This window comes from Zootoca vivipara, chromosome 9, assembly GCF_965207765.1.
Source record: "Zootoca vivipara chromosome 9, rZooViv2.hap1.1, whole genome shotgun sequence".
Classification (NCBI taxonomy): Eukaryota; Metazoa; Chordata; class Lepidosauria; order Squamata; family Lacertidae; genus Zootoca; species Zootoca vivipara.
In genome coordinates this window covers 66,877,873-66,902,685 of record NC_142592.1, presented here as the reverse complement: position 1 = coordinate 66,902,685, position 24,813 = coordinate 66,877,873, and the positions used below count along the sequence as shown (strand labels likewise).

Here is a 24,813-nt window from a genome sequence, read left to right as displayed (position 1 = left end):
ATTGCTGTTGTTAATGGTTCCAGGCAGAGATTAAATAGTAACGGAGAAAGAGGGCAACCTTGTCTCGTTACTCGATTTAAACTAATCAAATTCGAAATTCTTCCATTTGTAACAATCCGGGACGTTGGGTTTTTATAAATCGTTTTAATCCAATTACAGAATTCTATAGGGAAACCAAATTTTTGTAACACAAACCCTATGAATTCTTTATATATTCTGCCAAAAGCCTTTTCTGCATCTAATGACAATATCATAAACTCCTCTTCATCTTTGTTTAAATTTATCAAATCTATTGTTAATCTGATATTATCTGTAGCTTATCTTGTTTTTATAAAACCTGTTTGAGTACAGTGGTACCTCGGTTTAAGTACACAATTGGTTCCGGAAGTCTGTACTTAACCTGAAGCGTACTTAACCTGAAGCGAACTTTCCCATTGAAAGTAATGGAAAGTGGATTAATCCGTTCCAGACGGGTCCGCAGAGAACTCAACCTGAAGCATACTTAACCCGAAGTATGAGTGTAATTGGTTCCGGAAGTCCGTACTTAACCTGAAGCGAACTTAACCTGATGTGAACTTTCCCATTGAAAGTAATGGAAAGTGGATTAATCCGTTCCAGACGGGTCTGCGGAGTACTTAAACTGAAAGTACTCAAACCGAAGCGTACTTAAACCGAGGTTTGACTGTATTAGGTATCAAGTCTTGAATAACTTTTTGTAATTTTGCAGCCAATATTGCATTCAAAATCTTTGCATCAACATTCATAGGGCGCTCTTCTTGTGGCTTATTCTGACTGATTAGGGGAAAGCCTTCCTCCAAGGAAATATCGGGAGTTCCAGGATGGAGTGAGACTTAGATCAGGCAGGTTGGCCTAGTGACTTTTGGACTGTAGGTTGCATTGTGAAAAAAGGTGACAAATTAACCATCTGATTTGCCAGGTTCCTTTTGATCAAGGGGCTGGAGCGACTCCACTACAATGAAAAGTTTTACAACATTTCGTGTAGAGAACAGCCTGCAGGATCAGGCCAAAGGCCCACCTACCTCCAGTTCTCATGGAGGGCAGATCCATGCCATACCGTTAACGCCACACTGCATTTTGTTAAGGGTGCTGGGAAGTGTAGTTCTGCATGAAATAAACTACAGTTCCCGGGGTACTTTGCGGGAAGTGCTGTGCTTTAACTGTATGGCTTGGAGCTGCCCTCCACGAGAACGGTTTCAAATATGAGAGTTAAACAGCTTTTCTTTAAAAAGAGAGGTGAACTGAATTTCCGGCGCATCTGTAAGGGCAGCAAATGGCCACCTCCATTTCAGGAGTGCATGTGTAGTTCAAAATGTGAAAGGGGGAGGAAGGAAGGGAGGAGGGAGGGAGAGAGAGAGAGAAAGAGAAAAAGAAAAAGAGGGAGAGAGAGGGAGGGTCTGGACTTCTCCTAGCATCTCATATTTCTTCGCAGCAGATATTTCTTCGTCACCCTGACAAGAGAAAATGAATCGCTTGTCTCCGAGTCTCAGACAGCCTGACGTGGTAATTTGATCACGAGAGAGTCGGCATAGTGGCAGGCAAGGCTGAGAGGGCAGCATGATGGAGCGAGAGCCATACAAGTGGGCGACAGTTTCTTCGCCGTGATGAGAGGGTCAGGGATATTAGGGCAGCTCATGTCTCCATCTGCAGTGGCAGGTCAACCTCCTCATTGACGGGTCAAACCAGACTCGGGGAGTTAAGAGTGGACAATATTCCCATGCTCGAGGAGACCCCAAAAACGTCCTTTCCCACCTCATGTTGCTTTTCATTTAGGTGTGCCTGTAGGGGGAGGTGGTTTGCGTCTTCTTAGTGGATCGTTCTAGGACACATAGAATCATAGAGCTGGAAGAGACCACAAGGGCCATCCAGTCCAACCCCCTGCCAAGCAGGAAACACCATCAAAGCATTCTTGACATATGTCTGTCAAGCCTCTGCTTAAAGACATCCAAAGAAGGAGACTCCACCACACTCCTTGGTAGAAAATTCCACTGCCGAACAGCTCTTACTGTCAGGAAGTTCTTCCTAATGTTTAGGTGGAATCTTCTTTCTTGAAGTTTGAATCCATTGCTCCGTGTCCGCTTCTCTGGAGCAGCAGAAAACAACCTTTCTCCCTCCTCCATATGACATCCTTTTATATATTTGAACATGGCTATCATATCACCCCTTAACCTTCTCTTCTCCAGGCTAAACATACCCAGCTCCCTAAGCCGTTCCTCATAAGGCATCATTTCCAGGCCTTTGGCCATTTTGGTTGCCCTCCTCTGGACACGTTCCAGCTTGTCAGTATCCTTCTTCAACTGTGGTGCCCAGAACTGGACACAGTACTCCAGGTGAGGTCTGACCAGAGCAGAATACAGTGGTACTATTACTTCCCTAGATCCACACGATACATTTAAATCGCTATGATGCCATGCCCCCTCGACAGTGCCAATGTGAGCAGGACAACCCAGAAATACAGAAGCCACCCCAGCTTCTGATTGGATCCCGGAACAGGGTGTGTTTTTTTCGTTTTTTGGTTCTACCAAAGAATAAAATAAAATTGAACCAGGATTACAGGGTCTTCCTCAGGAGGGTGGAGGACATGTGAGCTGTGCCCCATTGGTGTACTGGTGGGGAGACTCACTCTTTTTCCAATAGGAAATGCCCTGGGGGGAGGGCAAAAAATGGAGGGGGGGTCAAGGAGGGTCAGTTGTGGGGGAGTGAGGAATGTTGGAGGGTATGTCACTCACTGCAATGCAAGGGGTTCGGCTAGATGGCCCTACAGTTATTATTCTTTTTATTTATTAAATTTGTATACCAGCCTATCAGGGACCCAGGTGGCGCTGTGGGCTAAACCACTGAGCCTAGGGCTTGCTGATCAGAAGGTCGGCGGTTCGAATCCCTGTGACGGGCTGAGCTCCCTTTGCTTGGTCCCAGCTCCTGCCAACCTAGCAGTTCGAAAGCACATCAAAATGCAAGTAGATAAATAGGAACTGCTATAGCGGGAAGGTAAACGGCATTTCCATGTGCTGCTCTGGTTTGCCAGAAGTGGCTTTGTCATGCTGGCCACATGACCTGGAAGCTATACGCCGGCTCCCTCGGCCAATAATGCGAGATGAGCGCGCAACCCCAGAGTCGGTCACGACTGGACCTAATGGTCAGGGGTCCCTTTACCTTTTTATACCAGCCTATACCAACAAGTTCCCTTCCAACTCTACAATTCCATGATTATATGAACTGCTGTGGTCATAGCCACTCTCCTGAGACACAGCAGTAAACAGAGATAGAAATCAACGTTCCCTGAGAAGTCTCCCCCTCCATAGCAATGTTGCCATGAAAGAGGGAGGCTGGTGGAATCGAACCTCGCCTTAGCAAGGCGTGCCTTCGTCAGATCTCTGAAGAGGCAGTGTCCATTGCAGTGTCCGCGGAATGAAAATCGTCTCCGCCGAACATCTCCTGCCCTCTGCATTGTGATCCTTGAGAGAGCCCTACAGAGCAATTGAATCAGCCTGAAAAAACTCAATTACTGTGGCCTGACATTTCCAGAGAAAGTGGAGGAACCAGCAGACGCAATCCCCGTAACGCTTTGGCGCTGCCTCAGCCGCCGAGATAGTAAATCAATCCTATAAACGTTTCATATTCAATATATTTCTCGTGGCTCAGTTTGCCAGCTAGAACCTCGGGGGATTTGCGCGCATTTAATAGATCGGGCGTCAGGCATGATCCAAGAACAGGGGAATAATCAGAAGGAAATGGTTGGTCGGGGCGTGTGGCGAGCTTGCATGCCTATGTTCGGACAAGCTCTCCACACTCATCTTCTGCACAGACCTGGGTGCATATAACCTCTACGTGGGGGGGACCTTTGAGTTTGGTCCTGAGCCTGCCAATGGTGCTGAACGTGGCATCTAGGTTGTTTGTGGGAGCAAATGACTGCCAGCATATATCCTGCCAGCGGGATTCGTGTCGGTGGCTATCGCGCCCAAATTCAAGGTGTTGGCATTAACATACAGTGGTACCTCGGTTTATGAACACAATTGGTTCCGGAAGTCTGTTCATAAACTGAAGCGTTCATAAGCTGAAGCGAACTTTCCCATTGAAAGTAATGGAAAGTGGATTAATCTGTTCCAGGCGGTCCGCGGACTACTTAAACTGAAGCGTTCATAAACTGAAGCGATCTTTCCCATTGAAAGTAATGGAAAATGGATTAATCCGTTCCAGATGGGTCTGTGGAGTACTCAATCTGAAGCGTACTTAACCCGAAGCATGGGTGTAATTGGTTCCGGAAGTCTGTTCATAAACTGAAGCGTTCATAAGCTGAAGCGAACTTTCCCATTGAAAGTAATGGAAAGTGAATTAATCCATTCCAGATGGGTCCGCGGCGTTCGTAAACCGAAAATTCGTAAACCGAGGTGTTCATAAACCGAGGTTCCACTGTATAAGACCCTATACAGCTCCGGACCAGGCTATGTACCCATTCTGCAGGAGAGCTTCTCCTACAACTTCTAAAAATATCAGAAGTCTACCCCGCAGTAACTCGGGGCAGGGGTGTGTGTGGTGTGTTTTGGGTCCTGTTTTGGGCTTCCCATAGGGGCATCTGGTTGGCCACTGTGACAACAGGATGCTGGACTAGACGGGCCTTTGATCTCAGTCAGCACATCTCTTCTAATGTCCTTATGGACGTAACCATCTTCCAAGCAAAGAAACGGAAACTCCCTTCCCAATGGATTTATTTTCCTCCAAGTGGTATCTCCCTTGTTCACAGAACAGGTAAGTGGCAAAAAACAAAACCCGGCCTTTGTCCAACTACCCCCTTTGCCAAATGTAGAGTCCTGGTTGGTGCTGCTTCCTCGTTCCCATCAACCGGTCATCATCCTGTAGCAGATTTCCAGAAGGGAAAGGGAAACAAAAGAAAACAAACAAGAGCATATCTTAAACCAGCTGGAAGAGAGGGCTTTCATTGCTTGAACATCTAGGGATGAGAAGCATCACCAAATCCTTATGGAACAACTCAGTCCCCTCCTACAGTGATCTCTGCAATGCGTTCGGGACTGACAATATAATTTTAGGGGTGCTAAGGGATGTGGTTGGCACTTGTGGGGATGTAAAAACGTATTGCAGCCTAATACAACATTCCTACAATGCACATGCTGGGGAACGCTTTGTATCATAGAATCATAGAATCATAGAATCATAGAGTTGGAAGAGACCACAAGGGCCATCCAGTCCAACCCCCTGCCAAGCAGGAAACGCCATCAAAGCATTCTTGACATATGCCTGTCAAGCCTCTGCTTAAAGACCTCCAAAGAAGGAGACTCCACCACACTCCCTGGTAGCAAATTCCACTGCCGAACAGCTCTTACTGTCAGGAAGTTCTTCCTAATGTTTAGGTGGAATCTTCTTTCTTGTAGCTTGAATCCATTGCTCCGTGTCCGCTTCTCTGGAGCAGCAGAAAACAACCTTTCTCCCTCCTCTATAGGACATCCTCTATATGACATCACTCAGGAGAAAACTGGCTAGTTCCTCCTGAGCTTGGACTGACTTCCTTTGCATGTGACTTAATGTGGGTGTGGCCTGTTCTTGGACAGTGGAGCACATGGCCTCCATGTTCTGCTCTTCCTGTTCTCCGTTTTGTGTTCCTAAGAGTTACGCAGGAGAAGTGACTGCTGAGTCGCAGTCGCTTGAGACTATTTCCCTTATGGGATAGTTCAGAGGGTTATACGTTGTTCTGCAAATTAAGTCTGCCTTCAAGGATCTTATTGTGAACTGGATGATTGTAAGTAAACTAGTTTTATGTTAACTTTAATCAGATGGCCGTCTCTATTCTGTTAGGAGGGGTGAGCTCCCGTTGCTCGGTCCCAGCTCCTGCCAACCTAGCAGTTCGAAAGCATGTCAAAATGCAAGTAGATAAATAGGAACCGCTACAGCGGGAAGGTAAACGGCGTTTCCATGTGCTGCTCTGGTTTGCCAGAAGCGGCTTTGCCATGCTGGCCACATGACCTGGAAGCTATACGCCGGCTCCCTCGGCCAATAATGCGAGATGAGCGCGCAACCCCAGAGTCGGTCACGACTGGACCTAATGGTCAGGGGTCCCTTTACCTTTTAAAAAGGGAAACCAGGAATCCTAAATGGTGAGGCTCAGATGAGCATGCAACTAGCTAACCGCTGTGTAATTTAAAAGGGGGATTGCTTAACAACTCTGCTAAGTTATAGAACTTGCTAACGCGAGTTAGGAAGGATATCATAAAATAATATACCCTCTCCTGCCTCAATAAACATCCCCACAGCGCTGTGGTCTAAACCACTGAGCCCCTTGGGCTTGCCGATCGGAAGGTCTGCGGTTCGAATCCCCACAATGGGGTGAGCTCTTGTTGCTCTGTCCCAGCTCCTGCCAACCTAGTAGTTCGAAAGCACACCAGTGCAAGTAGATAAATAGGTCCCATTCCGGCGGGAAGGTAAATGGCGTTTCCGTGCGCTCTGGTTTCCGTCACAGTGTTCCGTTGTGCCAGAAGCAGTTTAGTCATGCTGGCCACATGACCCGGAAAACTGTCTGTGGACAAATGGTGGCTCCCTTGGTCTGAAAGTGAGATGAGCGCTGCAACACCAGAGTAGCCTTTGACTGGACTTAACTGTCCAGGCGTCCTTTACCTTTACCTTTAGGGGTGCTGCACACAGAGGGTGCCTTCTGCGACATGTAATTGACACAATAGTAGCGCATAGGGGTGGATTTCTACTGGACCACCCACACATTATTCTGCATTATTAGCTTTTCTGCAATGCTTCCCCATTGTTACTGCATCATTGCCATCTGGGCAGGGGTACGGTGAGACAAGAATCGTACCCTGGAATTTACAGGGCATGCATCAACTGGAAACGAACCATTAGGGCGTGTTGAACTCTTCAACTGTCAAACTCAAAAAATGAGGGCTGCTAAAAAGTTGTAACATGACTTGGATAGCTGTCAACCCTCCCGTTTTTTGCGGGAAACTCCCTTATTTCAATCCGTTTCCCGCTGCTATCCCGGATCATTAGATATCCCGTAATTTCCCCGGATTCCAAAGGAAGCAGCTCCTCTCCCTCCCTGCTGGCCAGGGAGGCTCCACTCCCCCCCCTGTGAGCGAGCAGCCAGCTGCCGCCCAGTAAAACGCCTCGCTTGGCGGCTGTCTGCTCGCTCACTTGCCGAGTGCTGCCGGAAATCGCCTCTGCGCATATGCCTGGGCATGTGCAGAACCGATTTCCGGTGCCGCTCTGCCCATGTCTGGGCACCGGAAATTGCTTTTGCGCATGGACTTGGGAATTCAAAGGCCAAGGCTGAAAGGAGCTGAAGTCCAATGACGCTAGGAAAACTGCAGGTTTCCTGTTTTTCGATTAGGCAGACCCACAATCTACTCTCAGGGGTCTCTTCTTCTTTTGTATCGGGGTGACAACATTTAGGAGGCGGCTGATGATCAATCACGAAGTGGTTTCCCCACAAGTGTCGCCCCGTTTGCCAAATTTTGCCCAGAGTGACACCGGAGGGGAATGAGAGGACCTGTCAAGATTTGGAGCGATATATTTCTATGCACGCTTTAACAAGAGGTTTCTCGGTGAGGGAGCGTGCAACTGTGCCCTGCAAAAGTTTCCAGCGGCTCGGAACTTTTGCTCAACTCCCCTTTCGCTTCCATGTTATTCTCCTCTTGCTTGCGTTGAGGGCGTGGGTGGGAAGGGAGGAAACTGACTGTGGAGAGCGTCAGCCTGGCACCTGCGTAGATGGTGCTCGAGCTCAGTGGGAAAGAGGAGGGTTAGCTCATCGGAACAGTAGCTAAAGGGGTTTAGGATCAGCCGGCAACGGACTGCTTCATTGCCAGCTGAATCCAATTTCTGCATAGGTGTCTTTATGCACTGCCACATACTGGCTTGCAAGGAATGGGGGAAGTGGAGGCAGGAGAAATATGGTCCCTGCATCAGCCCTTAATCTGAAATATTTTCTAGGAGGCACTGGCAGCCTGGCAGGGCTCTGAAGAACAATCTTTGGGGCTGGGACATAGGCATCTGTTTCACACTGAGTCAGAACATGGCCAGGATTATTGTCTACCCTGACTGGCAGTGGATCTCCGGGATTTCGGGAAGGGCTTCTCTCCCAGTCCGACCTGGAGATGCTGGGGATCAGACCTGGGGCATGCAAGGCAAGGCTGAGCTACAGCCCTTCCCAAAAAGGAACAAAGGAAGCTGCTTTAGGCTGAGTCAGAGCACTGGTCCACCCAGCTCAGCACTGCTTTCTATGTTTGGGAGGTAATTAATAAAATAATAATAGTAGCGATAATTTATACTCCGCCCATCTGGCTGAGTTTCCCCAGCCACTCTGGGCGGCTCCCAACAGAGTATTAAAAACACGATAAAAGGTCAAACATTAAAAAACTTCCCTAAAGAGGGCTACCTTCAGATGTCTTCCAAAAGTTACAGTGGTGCCTCGCTAGACGAATTTAATTCGTTCCACGGGTCTTTTCTTATAACGAAAAATTCGTCTAGCGAATCCCATAGGAATGCATTGAATTTTTTTTGCCCATAGGAACGCATTAATTGAATTTCAATGCATTCCTATGGGAAACCGCGATTCGCTAGACGGATTTTTCGTAAAATGGATTAGTCTAGCGAGGCAACCTCCGCTCGAAAAATCCTTTCGTTAAGCGGAAATTTAGTTAAGCAGGGCATTCGTTAAGCGAGGCACCACTGTAGATAGTTGTTTATTTCCTTGACATCTGAAGGGAGGGTGTTCCACAGGGCGGGCGCCACCACCGAGAAGGCCCTCGGCCTGGTTCCCTGCAACCTCACTTCTCACAGGGAGGAAACCGCCAGAAGGCGTTTGGAGCTGGACCTCAGTGTCTGGGCTGGACGATGGGGGTTCCATGCCGCCAGGTGTGTGTGTGTTTGTGTGTGTGTGTGTGCCTGCCCATGCCCCCATGCTGGGGGCAGGATGAGGGACAAATGGAGCCCCCCAAACCTGCCCAGCCTCAGCCCCCACCACTGCTGAAACAGCACCATCCCTGAGCGACATGGCTGTTGCGCCCTCCACTTGACACCCTCGCCGGGTCTGAGCTTTGCAAGGCCACTCAGAGAGGGTGATGGGGGGGGGATCGATGGGCGCACAGTTGCCACATCCCCACGCCACCCTCCCCAAGTGGCCTTGCAAGGCTCAGATCCAGGCAGGGCGGCGTGAGGAGAGCACAATAGCCACATGCCCCTTGGTGCCGGCCTCGCCACCACACAAGGCCACCTCACCTGTAGTCTTCTTGCACCACAGCTCGCACTTCCACTTGGATGGAAACTGATTGGCGTTCCCTCCGCAGCCTCCAAATATAAAAGGCCGGCACTTGTCGGCTGCCTGGTGGTAATACCAGAGCACAGTGTACTGTAGACAGGAGCCTTCGTCCATTGGCAGGGCACAAGGATCTGCAAGGAACCACAAACAGCTCGTGGGTGGGTGAGACGTCATCATCACCTCAAGCAACTTTGGGTGGAGAGGAGAGAGACACTCAGTGTGCTAAATGAAAATCCACTTTTAAAACCCCAGGTACTACTTGGAAGAAATTTAAGATTTATTTGGAGAAGAAATATAAGATTAAAAATGGACAATAAGGGAAGTGGAAGTATAAAGAGGCTGATGAGGCAATTAGATATAGAAACGAGGAAGTAAGATTAAATGTAAAATATTTACTATGATTTCTAGATTCAAACGAGATTTTTAAATATTAGAAATTTGTGGTTATAATGGATCAAGAATAATATGTGTCACGGTGGCCGGAGTGGACTACTTCAGAGTAACGACGCTACGCAGCTCTGCATTTTATTCTTTTATTGGTGCTGCGTATTTACAGTGCTCAAGTCATTGCTATTTACACGGAGTGATGTGGTCAGTCGGTTTCAGAACCTCCTAATGGCTTTTGGCGCGTCTTTCTCCAACACAAAAGCTTTGGCAGACCCATCCTCTTGCCCCTCCTCTTCCTGCGTAATTCTGGAGTTGGGGGGATGGGTCTTCCCCCCTTGCTTGCCCCTTCCTGTCCCACCTGGGACCCTGGCTCCTCTACCTTGCCTGAGCCTCGGACACGACTTCCTGCTTCCCCACTGGAATCGGAACTCTCCCTGCTTTCCCCTTTGCTCGGGGACGGGCTTGAACTCAGGAGGGGAGGGACTTCGCGATATCCCCTGTCCCTCACATCCACCCCCCTCCCAAGCTCTCCTTCACCCCTCCCCAGGCCCCCCCCATGTGTCGGTGACGACTGGAAGCCTAAGAACTCAGTGCTCTCCGAGCCCGTTGGTGTGAACACCTCCCCCCAGTCCTGCGAGCCCCCCCCTTCCGCCTGGGAGGACGGGAATCCCAAAAAGTCCGTGGCTTCAGAGCTGGTGGGGGTAAAAACGTTCTGCCAATCTGCTCCTTCCTCTGACTGGGTGGATCTCGGTGACACCCATACCTCATCCTCTGGTTCCTCAAACTCCGCTTCCCAGCGCCATGGTGAGCTGCTCTCCCGTGCCTCCTCCTCCTCCCCCTCCCTTTCCATGTGCCAGGGCTTGGGTCTGTGGGGAAAGAGGGCGTGAAATTCTTCCACCAAGAATTCCTCCTGTATCTGAGTGGCTGGGACCCATTCATTTTGGGACGGTGGAGCATCCTCCCATGCCATGAGGTACTCCAGTCCCCCCACCCCCCACCTTGAATCCAGGATGGCCGTGGCCTCATTGAGTTGCTCCCTGCCTTCCCTCTCCCCCCCTCCCTCGGGGGTTTGTTCGCTGTCTCGGAGCCTGCTGCTTTCCCTGTATGGCGACAGCAGCGATCTATGAAACACTGGATGCACCCTCATGTCCCCTGGCAGTGCCAGCCTGTATGCCACCGGGTTGACCTGTTGCGTGACCGTGAAGGGGCCCAGCCTTTTGGGTGCCAGCTTTTTGCACCTCCCTCTGGTGGGAAGGCCCTCCGAGGACAACCACACCTTGTCCCCCACCCTGATGACCTCCCCTTGTCGCCTGTGGCGATCTGCCCCCTTTTTGTACGCTTCCTTGGCCCTCTCCAAGTGTTCTCTGAGCTGCTGGTGCACCGTCTCCAGTTCCTCTGCCCAATCCTCAGCCTGTGGGCCCTCCTCCTCCTCCTCCCCCTCCCTCTCTGGGAAAGATCTGAGGTCGCGCCCGTAATTGGCCTTAAAGGGCGACACCCCTGTGGAGACGTGCACTGCATTGTTGTAGGCAAATTCTGCTAGTGGCAGGCGATCCACCCAGTCCGTTTGCCTCTGGCTGACGTAGCATCTCAGGTACTGCTGCAGAATGGCGTTGACCCTCTCCGCTTGTCCGTTGGTCTGCGGGTGTCTAGCCGTCGACAAGCTGACCTCCACCTGCAGGAGGTTCATGAGCCGCCGCCAGAACCTGGAAACAAATTGGCGGCCACGATCCGAAATAACCCTTAAAGGTAATCCATGCAGTCTGAAAACGTGATCAACAAACAGTTTGGCTGTCTCTTCTGCAGAGACTGCCCTGGCACACGGTATAAAGTGGCACATTTTGGACATGAGGTCCACCACCACCAACACTGCGGTCTTGCCCCTGGACGACGGCAGGTCTGTGATGAAGTCCATGGACACTACTTCCCACGGCCTGTGTGGCGTGGCTAAGGGCTCCAGCAACCCTGGTGGCGCTGCTCTGACCACCTTTGCCCGCTGGCAGGTGTCACAGCCCCGTACATAGTCTCGAACATCTTCCCTCACCCCTGGCCACCAGAAGTGTCTCATGACTAGGTGAGTGGTCTTGTCCCTTCCAAAATGCCCCGCCGTTGGGTTGTCGTGCATCTGTTTGAGGACCGTACGTCTGAGCTGGGTGGTGGGCAGGTACAGTGCACCCTTGTAGAAAAGCAGCCCTCTGCGGTCTGCAAAGTCTTTTGCCTGCTCCCTCCCCCCTCTCAGTTCTCTGAAGATGCGGTTGGCAAATTCATCCGCTGCCGTCAGTGCTGTGAGTTCTGCCTCGCTCACCACTGCTGCTCCGCAGGACCATGCCGACGGGGGGAAAATGTGCCTTGGGGCTGGTGGCGCCTCCTCCTCCATGTACTCTGGCTTGCGGGAGAGGGCATCCGCCCTGACGTTCTGCTCTCCCGGGATGTAGTGTATGGAGAAGTTGAAGTTCGAGAAGAACTCTGCCCACCGTATCTGCCGCTGGTTGAGCACCCTGGCAGTTCTCCAGAACTCCAGGTTCTTGTGGTCTGTGCACACCTGGATGGGGTGCTTGGCGCCCACCAGGAAGTGTCTCCAGTGCTGGAACGCCGCGTGGATCGCCAGAAGTTCCCGATCAAAAACTGTGTAGTCCCGCTCTGGCTGGGTCAACTTCCTGGAGAAGAAGGCACAGGGTCTCCACTCTCTGTTGGTGTCCAGTTGCAACAAAATGGCGCCCACAGCTTTGTCAGAGGCATCTGTCTCAATGCGTAGGGGCGCGTCCTGAACCACGTGGAACAGGTTCTGGTCTGAGGCGAACACCCTCTTGAGGCTTTCGAACGCTGCTTGCGCCTCTGGTGTCCACCGGAACTTCTGCTTGCCTCTCAGGCAGTCAGTGATGGGAGCCGTAACTCGAGAGAAGTTCTTGATGAACTTCCTGTAGAAGTTGGCGAAGCCTAGTAGGCGTTGGGCATCTTTGCGCGTCCTGGGGCTGTGCCAGTCCAGGATGGCCTGCACCTTGTCCTTGTCCATCGCTAGCCCCTTGTCTGACAGCTTGTAGCCCAGGAAGTCCACCTCCTTGGTGTGAAACTTGCACTTCTCCAGCTTCACATACAGGTGGTTCTCCTTCAGGCGCTGTAACACCTCCCTGACGTCCTTCACGTGCTGCACTGGGTCGTTGGAGTAAATAAGGATGTCATCCAGAAAGACCAAGCATTTCCTGAAGAGGAGGGACCCCAGGACGTGGTGCATGAAGGCCTGGAAGCATGCTGAGCCCCCTTGCAACCCGAAGGGCATCACCAGATATTCAAAAGAGCCCAGCGGCGTGAACATCGTGGTCTTCCACTCATCGCCCTCCCGGATTCTGATCAAGTTGTACGCCCCCCTCAGGTCTAGCTTGGTGAAAATCTTGCCCCTGCGTGCCGCTGTCAGGAGATCATCCACTCTGGGCATGGGGAAAGCCACTGGTTCTGTCACCGAATTCAGCCGTCTAAAATCCACCACCAGGCGGCGCTGTTGCGTGTCTTTCTTGTCCACCCAGAAGACCGGGCTGCCCCCTGCTGCCTTGCTTTCTCTGATGAACCCCCGCTTGAGGTTCTTGTCGATGAAAGCGCGCAGATCCTCCAGTTCCTGGTCTGACATGGCGTACAGCTTGGCTGGGGGTATAGTTGCCCCTGGCACCAGGTTGATCTGGCAGTCAAAAGGCCTGTGTGGGGGCAGGTGGTCGGACTCCGCTTCGCTGAAGACCTCCTGCAGGTCCCAGTACGGTTTGGGTATCGCTTCACCCCCTTTGACGTGCATGGTGGCCACCGTGGCTATCGGAGGCCCCTCCCCTGGTTGGTGCTGCATGCAATGTTCTAGGCAAAAGTCCGATCCAAATGTGATGCATCTCTGATGCCAACTTATGGAGGGGTCGTGGCGCGCCAGCCAGCTCATGCCCAAAACTATGGGGGGGTCTGAGATGGTGGTGACGTTGAATGCCAGTGTCTCCGAGTGCCTTCCAACCGTCATTCTCATGGGGGGGGTTTGATGAGTGATGGCCCCTCCCAGCAGCTCTCTGCCGTCAATGGTTGCCACGTGCAGAGGAAAATCCAGCTGCAGAAGCTGGATCTGGTGCTCTTCTGCAAAGTTTCTCGAGAAGAAGTTCGCTGACGCCCCACTGTCAATTAGGGCGAGGACTGTAAGGGGATAGCCATTTGGAAGCGTGAGCGTCACTTCTAGAACCACTCCTGCTCTGGGAGGGGTGGGCTGGCTCTGCTCCTCTCTGTGCGGGTGGGTGGGCTGGGGCTGTTGTCTGCTGACTGTGCCTGGCTGCTGCCCCTTGTCTCCTGCAGCCAGGCTTTCCCGTTTCCCTGCTGTGGTGCTGCGTCAGTGGGGGAGGGCACAACCGTTCCCGCCTTTCCTTGCCACTCCCTGCGATGTGGGCAGTCTCTGACGAGATGCTGGGGGGAGTTGCAGAGAAAGCAATTCCCACCCCTTCCCTCCTTGCGTCTTGGCGCCGCTGGGGTTTGAAAAGCCCGCGCGCGCGCGCGCTATCAATCTGCATGGGTTCCTGGTCCTGACTGGCCCCAGGCGTGGCTTGAAAGGGTTGTTGGGGGAGTGGCTTCTCCTGCGACCGTGGGAACCAAGCCCGCTTTGCGCGCGTTGCTTGCTTGTCGCTCCACCGGGATTCCTGTCTCACCCCCACCGCCAGAGCCGCTTTGCTCAGCTGATCCATATTACTGGGCTTTGGACCTCTCGAGAGCTCATCCTTCACCTCCTCATGCAACCCCAAGTAGAACGCCGCTTGCATAGGGGGGGACCCCAGTTCCCACCCCAATCTGTGCACCAGCATGGTGAATTTCGCCCAATACGCGCGAACTGTCATATTTCCTTGGCGTAAATTATGAAGTTCCTCCTTAGTCTGGTCCATATGACTATCGGACGAATACATCGTTTTCAAACCTTCTAGAAATAGTTTGACATTCTTCATGCAAGGATTCCTTGTTGCAATTAACGGTCTTAGCCACTCCCTGGCTGCCCCGGTAAGGTGCTCCACAATAAACGCTACTCTGTGCTCATCATCAGGGAACTCAGCGTGGTGCAGCTCAAGAGCATACACAATCTCAGTCTCAAAGCCCTGAAATTCCTTCGGGTCTCCATTGAACTTGCTAACTAGGGTCCCAGCTCTCCTTCCTGGCAGCACTTGGACTTGGGGTGCCCCTCCCGCCTTGTTTTTCTCTGCATCCAGCTTGTTTTGGAGGTCTACCGCCACCGCCCTTAATTGCTGCTCTTTTTCCTGAAGCTCTCTCACCTGTTCCGCAAGTTGTAGCCGGTCGTCCTGGACCTTCTTAGTCTCCTCTTTAGCTGCCTTCAATTCTCCCTGCGCCTGCAGCGACAGCTGCTGCAGTTCTAGCTGGGCTTGCTCAGCGATCTGCCGCCACTTCTCCGCCTCTGACACGCTCATCCCGGCAACTCCAAAGTAGCCCAAAAATGATTAGGAGGTTGCTGTCACGGTGGCCGGAGTGGACTACTTCAGAGTAACGACGCTACGCAGCTCTGCATTTTATTCTTTTATTGGTGCTGCGTATTTACAGTGCTCAAGTCATTGCTATTTACACGGAGTGATGTGGTCAGTCGGTTTCAGAACCTCCTAATGGCTTTTGGCGCGTCTTTCTCCAACACAAAAGCTTTGGCAGACCCATCCTCTTGCCCCTCCTCTTCCTGCGTAATTCTGGAGTTGGGGGGATGGGTCTTCCCCCCTTGCTTGCCCCTTCCTGTCCCACCTGGGACCCTGGCTCCTCTACCTTGCCTGAGCCTCGGACACGACTTCCTGCTTCCCCACTGGAATCGGAACTCTCCCTGCTTTCCCCTTTGCTCGGGGACGGGCTTGAACTCAGGAGGGGAGGGACTTCGCGATATCCCCTGTCCCTCACATCCGTATAACGAGTATTTTAGAAGAATTGATTTAAGAAGTAGAGAGTGCTATATCAGTTATAAATAGAAGCGTGGAGGGGGGGGGAGGAAGTCGACAGAAGAAGAAATTGTATTGATTATATTGTTAAAGAAAGGTTTTTTCTTTTTGTCTTTGTTCTTTTTTGTATTCTTTGTATTCTTTGTTTTTTGTTCTTTTTTCTTTTTTCTTTACATTTTTCAATTTTTGTATGTGTTAAAATGTGTTAAAATCAATAAAAATATATTTTAAAAAATAAAACCCCAGGTTCTACTAATACCATGGATATACCTGACCCAAGGAGGTAACAATCTAAAAGTCAGCATACGAGAAACCAGAGAGGAAGCAAGCGGGGCAGAGAGCTGGGGTAAGAGAGTGGAGAAATCGGAATGTATTTCAGTTAGGGTTGGTCACAGCTAAGGAGGGATGCGGGTGGCACTGTGGTCTAACCCACTGAACCTCTTGGGCTTGCCGATCAGAAGGTCGGCGGTTTGAATCCCCGCAACGGGGTGAGCTCCTGTTGCTCGATCCCAGCTCCTGCCAACCTAGCAGTTCGAAAGCACGTCAAAGTGCAAGTAAATAAATAGGTACCGCTGCAGCAGGAAGGTAAACAGCGTTTCCGTGCGCTCTGGCGTCTGTCACGGTGTTCTGTTACGCCAGAAGCGGTTTAGTCCTGCTGGCCACATGACCCAGAAAGCTGCCTGTGGACAAACACCGGCTCCCTCGGACTGAAAGCGAGATGAGCACCGCAACCCCATAGTCGCCTTTGGCTGGACTTAACCACCCAGGGGTCTTTTACCTTTTACAACTAAGGATGTGGAGAAGAACTTTGATTCAGGTCAAATGCAAAGAAAAACCACCCTATTATGCACTGTCCAAAACAACGCAAGAACTGAAAAAACACAACCATCCTTTGAAATTTGCACTTTTCTGAATTTTGCGTTTGCAGCTACTATGTCACAGCCCCCCGAGATATTTGAAGAGATTTCTCCTGCTTCAGAGGGTAGGACTCGAACCAATGGCTTCAAGTTACAAGACAGGAGATTCCGACGATGCTTCAGGAAGAAATTTCTGGTAGCAAGCCGTTCAACAGTGGAACGGGCTCTCTTAGGAGAGAGATAGTGGACTCTCCCTCCTTAGAGGTTTTTAAGAAGAACGGTGGTGAGGAGGAGGAGAAGAAGAGAGTTCTGCAGGCATCCTGCGCCTCTTCCCTGCCCCCGCCCCACCTCACATGTAGTTATGGTTTCAAACTATAATTAAACACTGTGTGAAGCCCCCAAAATAGTTCACAGTCTGGATCCAGGTCAGGTTGACCCCTGGAAGATTTGGGGACGCTTGCATCCTTCTAACTACCAAGCAGAGCTTTGGATGGCCATCTGTCAGGCGTACTTCAGTTGAGATTCCTGCATTGCAGGGGGTTGGACTAGATGACTCTTGGGGTCCCTTCCAATTCTACAATTTGACGAGTGCATGGAATTCGCTTCCATGGGATATAGCGACAGCCACCAACTTGGACAGCTTGTAAAGGGGGTTATATGAATTCACGGAGGCTATCAGGGACAACTTGCCGTGACGGCTATGTTTTGACAGGGCTTGACAGTGTTTTGGTTCTGCTTCTGGGCTTCCCGTTGTGGCATCTCATTGGCTACTTTGGGAACAGGATGCCGACCACTTTGGGCCTTATCCATCTTCTGATGTTCTTACTTTGTCAAGAGAAATCCCACTCTCATGTCAACAGGCCGTTTGTTGCAAGAGTGCTTTATACTAATCCAGAATGCGGCAGCTAGACTGGTGACTGGGAGCGGCCGCCGAGACCACATAACACCGGCCCTGAAAGACCTCCATTGGCTCCCAGTACGTTTCTGAGCACAATTCTGACCTTTAAAGCCCTAAGCGACCTTGGCCCAGTATACCCGAAGGAGTGTCTCCAGCGCCATCGTCCATCCCGGACACTGTGATCCAGCTCCGAGGGCCTTCGGGCGGTTCTCTCACTGCAAGAAGCCAAGTTACAGGGAACCAGGCAGAGGGCCTTCTCAGCAGTGGCGCCCGTGCTGTGGAACACCCTCCCGTCAGATGTCAAGGAAATAAACAACTATCTGACTTTTAGAAGACATCTGAAGGCAGCCCTGTTTAGGGAAGTTTTTAATGTTTGATGTTTTATTCTGTTTTAAATCTGTTGACAACCGCCCAGAGTGGCTGGGGAAACCCAGCCGGATGGGCAGGGTACAAATAAATATTAATTATTAATTCTAATGATTAATTATTATTATTATCCCAGCCTGCTAGGCACTGGGGTGAAACTGCCTCAGCTCCCACAATGAGAATTGTGGCAATTTCACCCGGTGCCTCACAGGCTGAGGCCAATTCAGCTTGTTTTTTCAACTTCGCGGTATTATTATACATTTTTAGTATTGTTGTTGTTGTTTAGTCGTGTCCGACTCTTCGTGACCCCATGAACCAGAGCACGCCAGGCAGTCCTGTCTTCCACTGCCTCCCGCAGTTTGGTCAAACTCATGTTCGTAGCTTCGAGAACACTGTCCAACCATCTCGTCCTCTGTCGTCCCCTTCTCCTAGTGCCCTCAATCTTTCCCAACATTTTTAGTATTATTATTATACTATGCACCGAGCTGATGTCAACCATGGGTGAAAGTGCAGCTTCATATTCACCAATTTCCTTCACTGCTGAAAAGAGATGGAGGTTCCCCCCCTTGGGGGCTGGTTAAACCACTCCCCCCCATAAGCTCCATTACTGGGCCACTTCCCCTAGTGAAAGTGACTCTCCGAAATGCCATTTAATTCACTGCTTTTCACCCCGTAATGTGCTTGGCGTGCTCGCCACCGCCAGCGCAGAGACGGATCCATTATCTCCTGATCCCCTGGAGCTGCAGAGGCAAATGGAAATCCGCTGGTTTAATGAGGGCATGCAAATAAATTTGCTGAGATTTAAATATTGATCGCTACAGGCTCGGCGTGGCCCGCACCCCCCTCCCTCCCTCCGCCGTACGAGGAGCTCTTGATAAAAATGTCACGGAAACAATCGCCGGGCGGCAGAAGCATCGGGAGCAATAAAAAGGAGCCTTAATGGCTTTTAACGGCTTAGGCAAAAAGGTTGGGTGTTAGTCAGAGGGGAATCGGTGGCCGCGTTGGGGGAGGCTGGGGGTGAATGTCACAGTGAGGTGTGTGTGGGGGGGGGGAATCTGTATGTCTGAGGGGGTCCAAAACTAAACAGGAGGACATGGGTCTGTCCCGATAGCAGGATCCTGTTAGCATTCAGATTTGCTATCTGCGCTCATTGCTGGGGAAGAGCTATTTATAAGCCTGGCTGCCTGCCACTAATGGGATGGCGAGCTGAGAGTCAATGGCATATAGGCCTACAATACTCCACCCCCTGCAAGCCCCCAGGGCTAAAAAACTGTCCTTGTTAGGATGGAGAGAAGGAATCCAGCTTGAGTAAGGAATAGGGGAATTGGTCAATTTCCATTTCTCAGCTTTCCTATCTTAAGGTCTAGTCTCCATATTTCCACATTGCTTTTTTATTTTATTTTTTGAGTCCTTGCAAAAATTTGTTCGCACACTTTTTGCAAAGCAATTTCCCCTAGCAGAATGCATTCATCACACTCATCTGCACTTTTTCATAAATATCACTCGGCGGGAGAAATGGCCTCGCAAAATTCAGAGAAGTGCAAATTTCAACAGATGGTTGCATCTCATTTCACTGTTTCAGAACGTGTGAATTAGGTAGGTTCCCCCACTTGATCAAATTCCACACGAGCCCCTCCTAGAACCTGTTGCTAATGGCAAGTAGCAGAGACGATTCGAAGGTCCAGCTCGATGGAAGCCTTGAGAGTTAGCAATAAACAATTGGCTTAATTCTCATGGAGGTGGCGAAACGATCTCCGGCCTGGACTGCAAGCTCTTACATGGTAAAAATGCACCGTATGTATAAATCTAGCAGCTCAGGCGGCTAGAACCCTTGCCCCTGACAAGCTAGTTCTCTAGATGCGGGGGAATTCTTTGATGGGAAAGCATTCAATCGCAGGAGCACCCAGATTATTTTGCATTCTTAATGATATGTGCATTCATGATGTTATTGGGATGGACACACTTAATCATGATAGATATATTGTTTTCTTTCCAGTTGATGCATGCCCTGCAACTTCCTGCTGAAAGCACGCAACTTCTTTTTACCCAAAATATTCTGGTTTACCTATTTTTCTCTTGCTTTGGTTGTGCTGTAGTGCATGATTGCCTTTCCAGATGAAAACAATGCAGTAACATAAAGGTAAAGTAAAGGAAAAGGACCCCTGAACAGTTAAGTCCAGTCAAAGGCAACTACAGGGTTGCGGCGTTCATCTCGCTTTCAGGCCGAGGGAGCCGGTGTTTGTCCACAGACAGCTTTACGTATCATATGACCAGCAGGACTAAATCGCTTCTGGTGCAACGGGGCACCGTGGCAGAAACCAGAGTGCATGGAAACACTGTTTACCTTCCTGCCACAGCACTACCTATTTATCTACTTGCACTGGCGTGCTTTCGAACTGCTAGGTTGGCAGGAGCTGGGACAGAGCAACGGGAGCTCACCCCGTCATGGGGATTCGAATCGCCAACCTTCTGATCGGCAAGCCCAAGAGGCTCAGTGGTTTAGACCCCAGCACTACCAGCGTCCCTAATGATACAAAGGGGATGTATCGCAGAACTATTTGCAATGACGTGTGTGGACAGTCCAGGATAAACCTGCAACTAATGCACTGTTTTTGCATCCATGACATGTTGTGGGAAACACTAGCAAAAAACAAACAAAACCCGACAGGCTTAGTTTGCCCCCTTTCCACCCAGACTCTGCAAAAGGAGGCTGCATTCCTTCGCCATAGGAAGGGAAGCGATGCTTTGAATTCTGTGTACCCAGGTGGTATGTGGGTCTGGGTCAAGGCAACTTCTAACCGGAAAGACTTGGAGGGTCAACAACGGGGATGTGGAGGACTTGGGCTGTTAGGCACAGGCGGGGAGGCGAGTGTTAACCTTAATTTCATTTTCCTTAGCGCCTGTTGTGTTTCCTGTGCTTGCTTTCTCTCTCCCGCTACTAAACCTGAATTAAAACACCCCAGGTTTCCTGTGCCTGAAGTACTGCTTTTTTAAAAAAGGAGCAGGAACCTCAATCAGAAGGACAATTAGCAACCAATCTAGCTTACAACTTGTGCCAAGGTAACAAGGAAGTATAGGACATCAAAGGGTTCTCCCTTCTTCTAAAAATGTAAAGGTAAAGGACCCCTGACAGTTAAGTCCAGCCGCGAACGACTCTGGGGTTGCGGCGCTCATCTCACTTTACTGGCCGAGGAAGTCCGACGTTTGTCCACAGACAGTTTTCCCAGGTCATGTGGCCAGCATGACTATGCCGCTTCTGGCGAAACCAGAACAGTGCACGGAAACGCCGTTTACCTTCCCGCCAGAGTGGTACCTATTTATCTACTTGCACTTTGACGTGCTTTCAGACTGCTAGGTTGGAAGGAGCTGAGACAAAGCAATTTGAGCTCACCCCATCACAGGTGACCCAGGTGGCACTGTGGGTTAAACCAGAGTCTAGGGCTTGCTGATCAGAAGGTCGGCGGTTCGAATCGGGCCAATGTAGGAAGATGCCGAGGGTAGGGGCCAACACTGCCCAGGGACAACAGAGGGTTCAGACAAAAGTGCATTCTGGGAAATAGAACCCGGAACCTAACAGTTCCTTTTCGAAGGGTGGGGGCCAAGGTATGGAGATACAGGGGGGAGGGGCCAACACTCCCCAGGGACAGCAGAGGGAAGGGTATCCTACCGAAACACAGGGATGAGCTGGGGTGGAGGGAGGAGGGGCAGGATACGTCATGGATCAGGACAGGGTGGGGGGGATCACAGGAAAGAACCACAGCAACGCGTGGCCGGGTCAGCTAGTTTAATATATATTGCCACATATCTAGAATTTCCCGAACATAGCTGGTATTCAGCCCTTGGAAACAGTGTCAGGGCAGAAATCACTGAAATGTCTGGGGAAATTCAGATGTATGGCAGCCGATTTGTAGATTTTGGCGAATTCATAGCTCAAAAACTCTCTTTTTTTTCGAGATTTTGCAAAGAAAGTTCAGCAACTTTTGGCAAAACTAAAAAAAAACCTCAATAATTTTGCCCCCAAAAGTTCGAATTTTCACTTTTTGAAAAATGGCAACCCTATATTAAGTGGCATAGAAATTAAATAATCAACCGACCAACAATCTTTCCAAAAACCAGTCACAATGTGGTTCTGTCTGTCCTTGTTGGTGCCACCTGATACTGATACCTGTCTTCTGCCTTACCATTATCCAAAGGGCACGAGCCACCCATTACAGTGGTACCTCGGTTTAAGTACACAATTGGTTCTGGAAGTCTGTACCTAACCTGAAGCGTACTTAACCTGAAGCGAACTTTCCCATTGAAAGTAATGGAAAGTGGATTAATCCGTTCCAGACGGTCCGTGGAGTACTTAAACTGAAAGTACTCAAACCGAAGCGTACTTAAACCGAGGTATGACTGTATTTATTTATTTATCTATCCATCCCTCCATCCGTCCATCTCTCAATCGAGCCATCAGTTGGACTTACACCCCACAGGTACAGCGAAATATGATCCCCGCATCTTCCCCTGTGGCCAGCTTTAAATGGAGTGATAGATTCGCCACTCTCTTGTTCCCTGGGCAGAGTTATGATTGCTCTGCCCACCCTACATGGCTGCTTTTGAGTCAATTTCATGCTCTTTATTCAGCTCATAGTCATCAATGAGCAGAAGAGAAGAAGAAGACTGGCCCTTTCCCCCAAACCATCTGCTTATATACATTATTTACACAATGGGCTTTGCGTGATTGGCTACTTCAGGGCTACACCTGTGGGCCAATCAGTTTGTGGATTGACTTCTGCCAGCAGCCTGATTGGCTGCTCCTGCAGGCCAATCAGGTTGCGGATTCACTTCTGCCAGCCGCCTGATTGGCTGCTCCTGCAGGCCAATCAGGTTGCGGATTCACTTCCACCTGGAGTTGGATTGGGTGGCTCCTGCGGACCAATCAGACTGCTGATTCTGGATCCTATTGTTCTATGATTCAGCTCAGTACATAACAGGAGTGCAGTTCATTCTGCCCCTGAGTGCCAGGAAAATGCTTTCCGAGTTGACAAACAAGCACCTTAGGGAAGAAAAAGATTTACCTGCCAGAGGTGGCGCAGATTCTCTCAGAAGCACACCTGCGTTGGTCCTGTTCTGTACTTCACCAAATAATCCTTGCTCTGCCCGACCTTCAGGCACCAGAGACCTTTGCTCTGTCTCTTGGGCATCTGCTAGGTAATCGGCATCGGGGGCTGCCAATCTATTCGCCAGGTGGAAGTTTTTGCCTGTTTGAAAGGAAAATGAGAGGGAGGGAGAGGACAAGACTTATAGGCTCCAAATATCTGTATCCCAACAGACCCTATTGGGTGCTAAGTTTGGCAGAGGAGGCCCTCTTGGTCGTTCCACCACCCAAGGGTAGTGGCTCGGGAGAGGGCCTTCACTGTGACAGCCCCTAAGATGTGGAATTCCTATAGAGGTGTGTCTGGCACCTTAATTGTATAGATTTGTCATATGCAGAAGACATACCTTTTTACTCTGACCTTGACACAAGGTGTGTGTGTGTGTGTATTTAAGATCCAGCCTATTTTTCTCATTGCAAATTGTTTTAACTAATTTTAATGTTGCGTTTTTATATAGCTATAATCTACACTGAGAACTTTACGGGGAAGAGCGGATAGAAAATCCAATCAATAATCGCCACCATTGTCACCATCAATCGCTTCCCTATATAGGAAAATTATTTAATGTCTAATGTTTTGCATTTTTTGATGCGCTGCAAGCCGCCTAGAGTGGCTGCAGAAATCCAGTCAGATTATTATTATTATTATTACAGTGGTACCTCTGGTTGTGAACGGGATCCGTTCTGGAGGCCCGTTTGCAACATGAAAAGCCGCAACCTGAAGTGCCATATCTGTGCAGGTGCATGGCGCAATTTGGCACTTGTGCGCATGCGCAAAGAGCGATTTTAGCACTACTGCGCATGCGCAAGTGGTGAAACCCAGAAGTAACCCTTTCTGGTACTTCCAGGTCGCCGCGGGACACAACCTGGAAAAACGTAACATGAAGCGAACGTAACATGAGGTATGACTGTATTATTATTATTATTATTATTATTATTATTATTATTTCTGCCTCCTGCAGCTACCTATTTGAAACTAAACCTCCTTGAAAGTTTAGAAATGCCATACTTATCCCTTGGAACAGCATCGTCTTCCCTATTTCCAACTCACCGGCACAAGCTGTGATAAAGGGAAGAGAAAAAGAGAGATTTGTTTGATACAGTACTTTGGGAAAGAGCAGTTTCAAAAGGTTTCTTAACACCCTCCCTTCCCTCGTTTGGCTCTGAGGGCACTAGAGTAGGCCCAGAGAGGACCTTTTTACCCAGGCTGAGGTTCACATTTCCTTCTGGGCAACTTTCCAGAGGCCACCTTTCATTTCACTTTTAATTTGTATACTGCCTATCTGTATATTACTATACACAAAGCTGTAACAAGGTCGGCAGTAAAGATCACACACCTAATAAGAAATCTGATCCAATACAAAGAAGTCACAATAACTTTAAAACAGACAACTTATATCAAACGCAGAGATATTCGACAACCCATTAGAATATAATAAAGGTAAAGGTAAAGGGACCATTAGGTCCAGTCGTGACCGACTCTGGGGTTGTGGCGCTCATCTCACTTTACTGGCCGAGGGAGCCGGCGTACAGCTTCCAGGTCATGTGGCCAGCATGACAAAGCCGCTTCTGGCGAACCAGAGCAGCGCACGGAAACGCCGTTTACCTTCCCGCTGCAGCGCTCTCTATTTATCTACTTGCACTTTGACGTACTTTTGAACTGCTAGGTTGGCAGGAGCTGGGACCCAGCAACGGGAGCTCACCCCGTCGTAGGGATTCGAACCGCCGACCTTTTGCTCGGCAAGTCCTAGGCTCTGTGGTTTAACCCACAGCGCCACCCCCAAATATAATAGTGAACAGTAAAATTAAAGGTAAAGGGGTAAAGGGACCCCTGACCATTAGGTCCAGTCGTGACCGACTCTGGGGTTGCGCGCTCATCTCGCATTATTGGCCGAGGGAGCCGGCGTATAGCTTCCAGGTCATGTGGCCAGCATGACAAAGCCGCT

General features: G+C 50.0%; 2 protein-coding genes across 2 annotated transcripts in view; both read right to left on the bottom strand.

Moving 5' to 3' along the window:
* Positions 1–4,707: 4,707 nt before the first annotated feature.
* LOC118090725 (kunitz-type U19-barytoxin-Tl1a-like) lies at positions 4,708–23,613 on the bottom strand. The gene is made up of 4 exons (XM_088651914.1): positions 23,586–23,613; positions 22,791–22,973; positions 9,253–9,423; positions 4,708–4,869 (listed from the first exon to the last, which is right to left on the bottom strand). The coding sequence occupies exons 1-4, from the start codon at positions 23,611–23,613 to the stop codon at positions 4,865–4,867; spliced, it is 387 nt and encodes a 128-aa protein (XP_088508040.1). The 3' UTR covers positions 4,708–4,864.
* Positions 23,257–24,813, bottom strand: part of LOC118091532 (uncharacterized) — a 183,929-nt gene continuing 182,372 nt past the window's right edge. Inside the window, exon 85 of the mRNA XM_088651913.1 lies at positions 23,257–23,927. Within this exon, the coding sequence (XP_088508039.1) occupies positions 23,830–23,927 (98 nt within the window). The 3' untranslated portion in view covers positions 23,257–23,829. The remainder of the gene's footprint in view (positions 23,928–24,813) is intronic.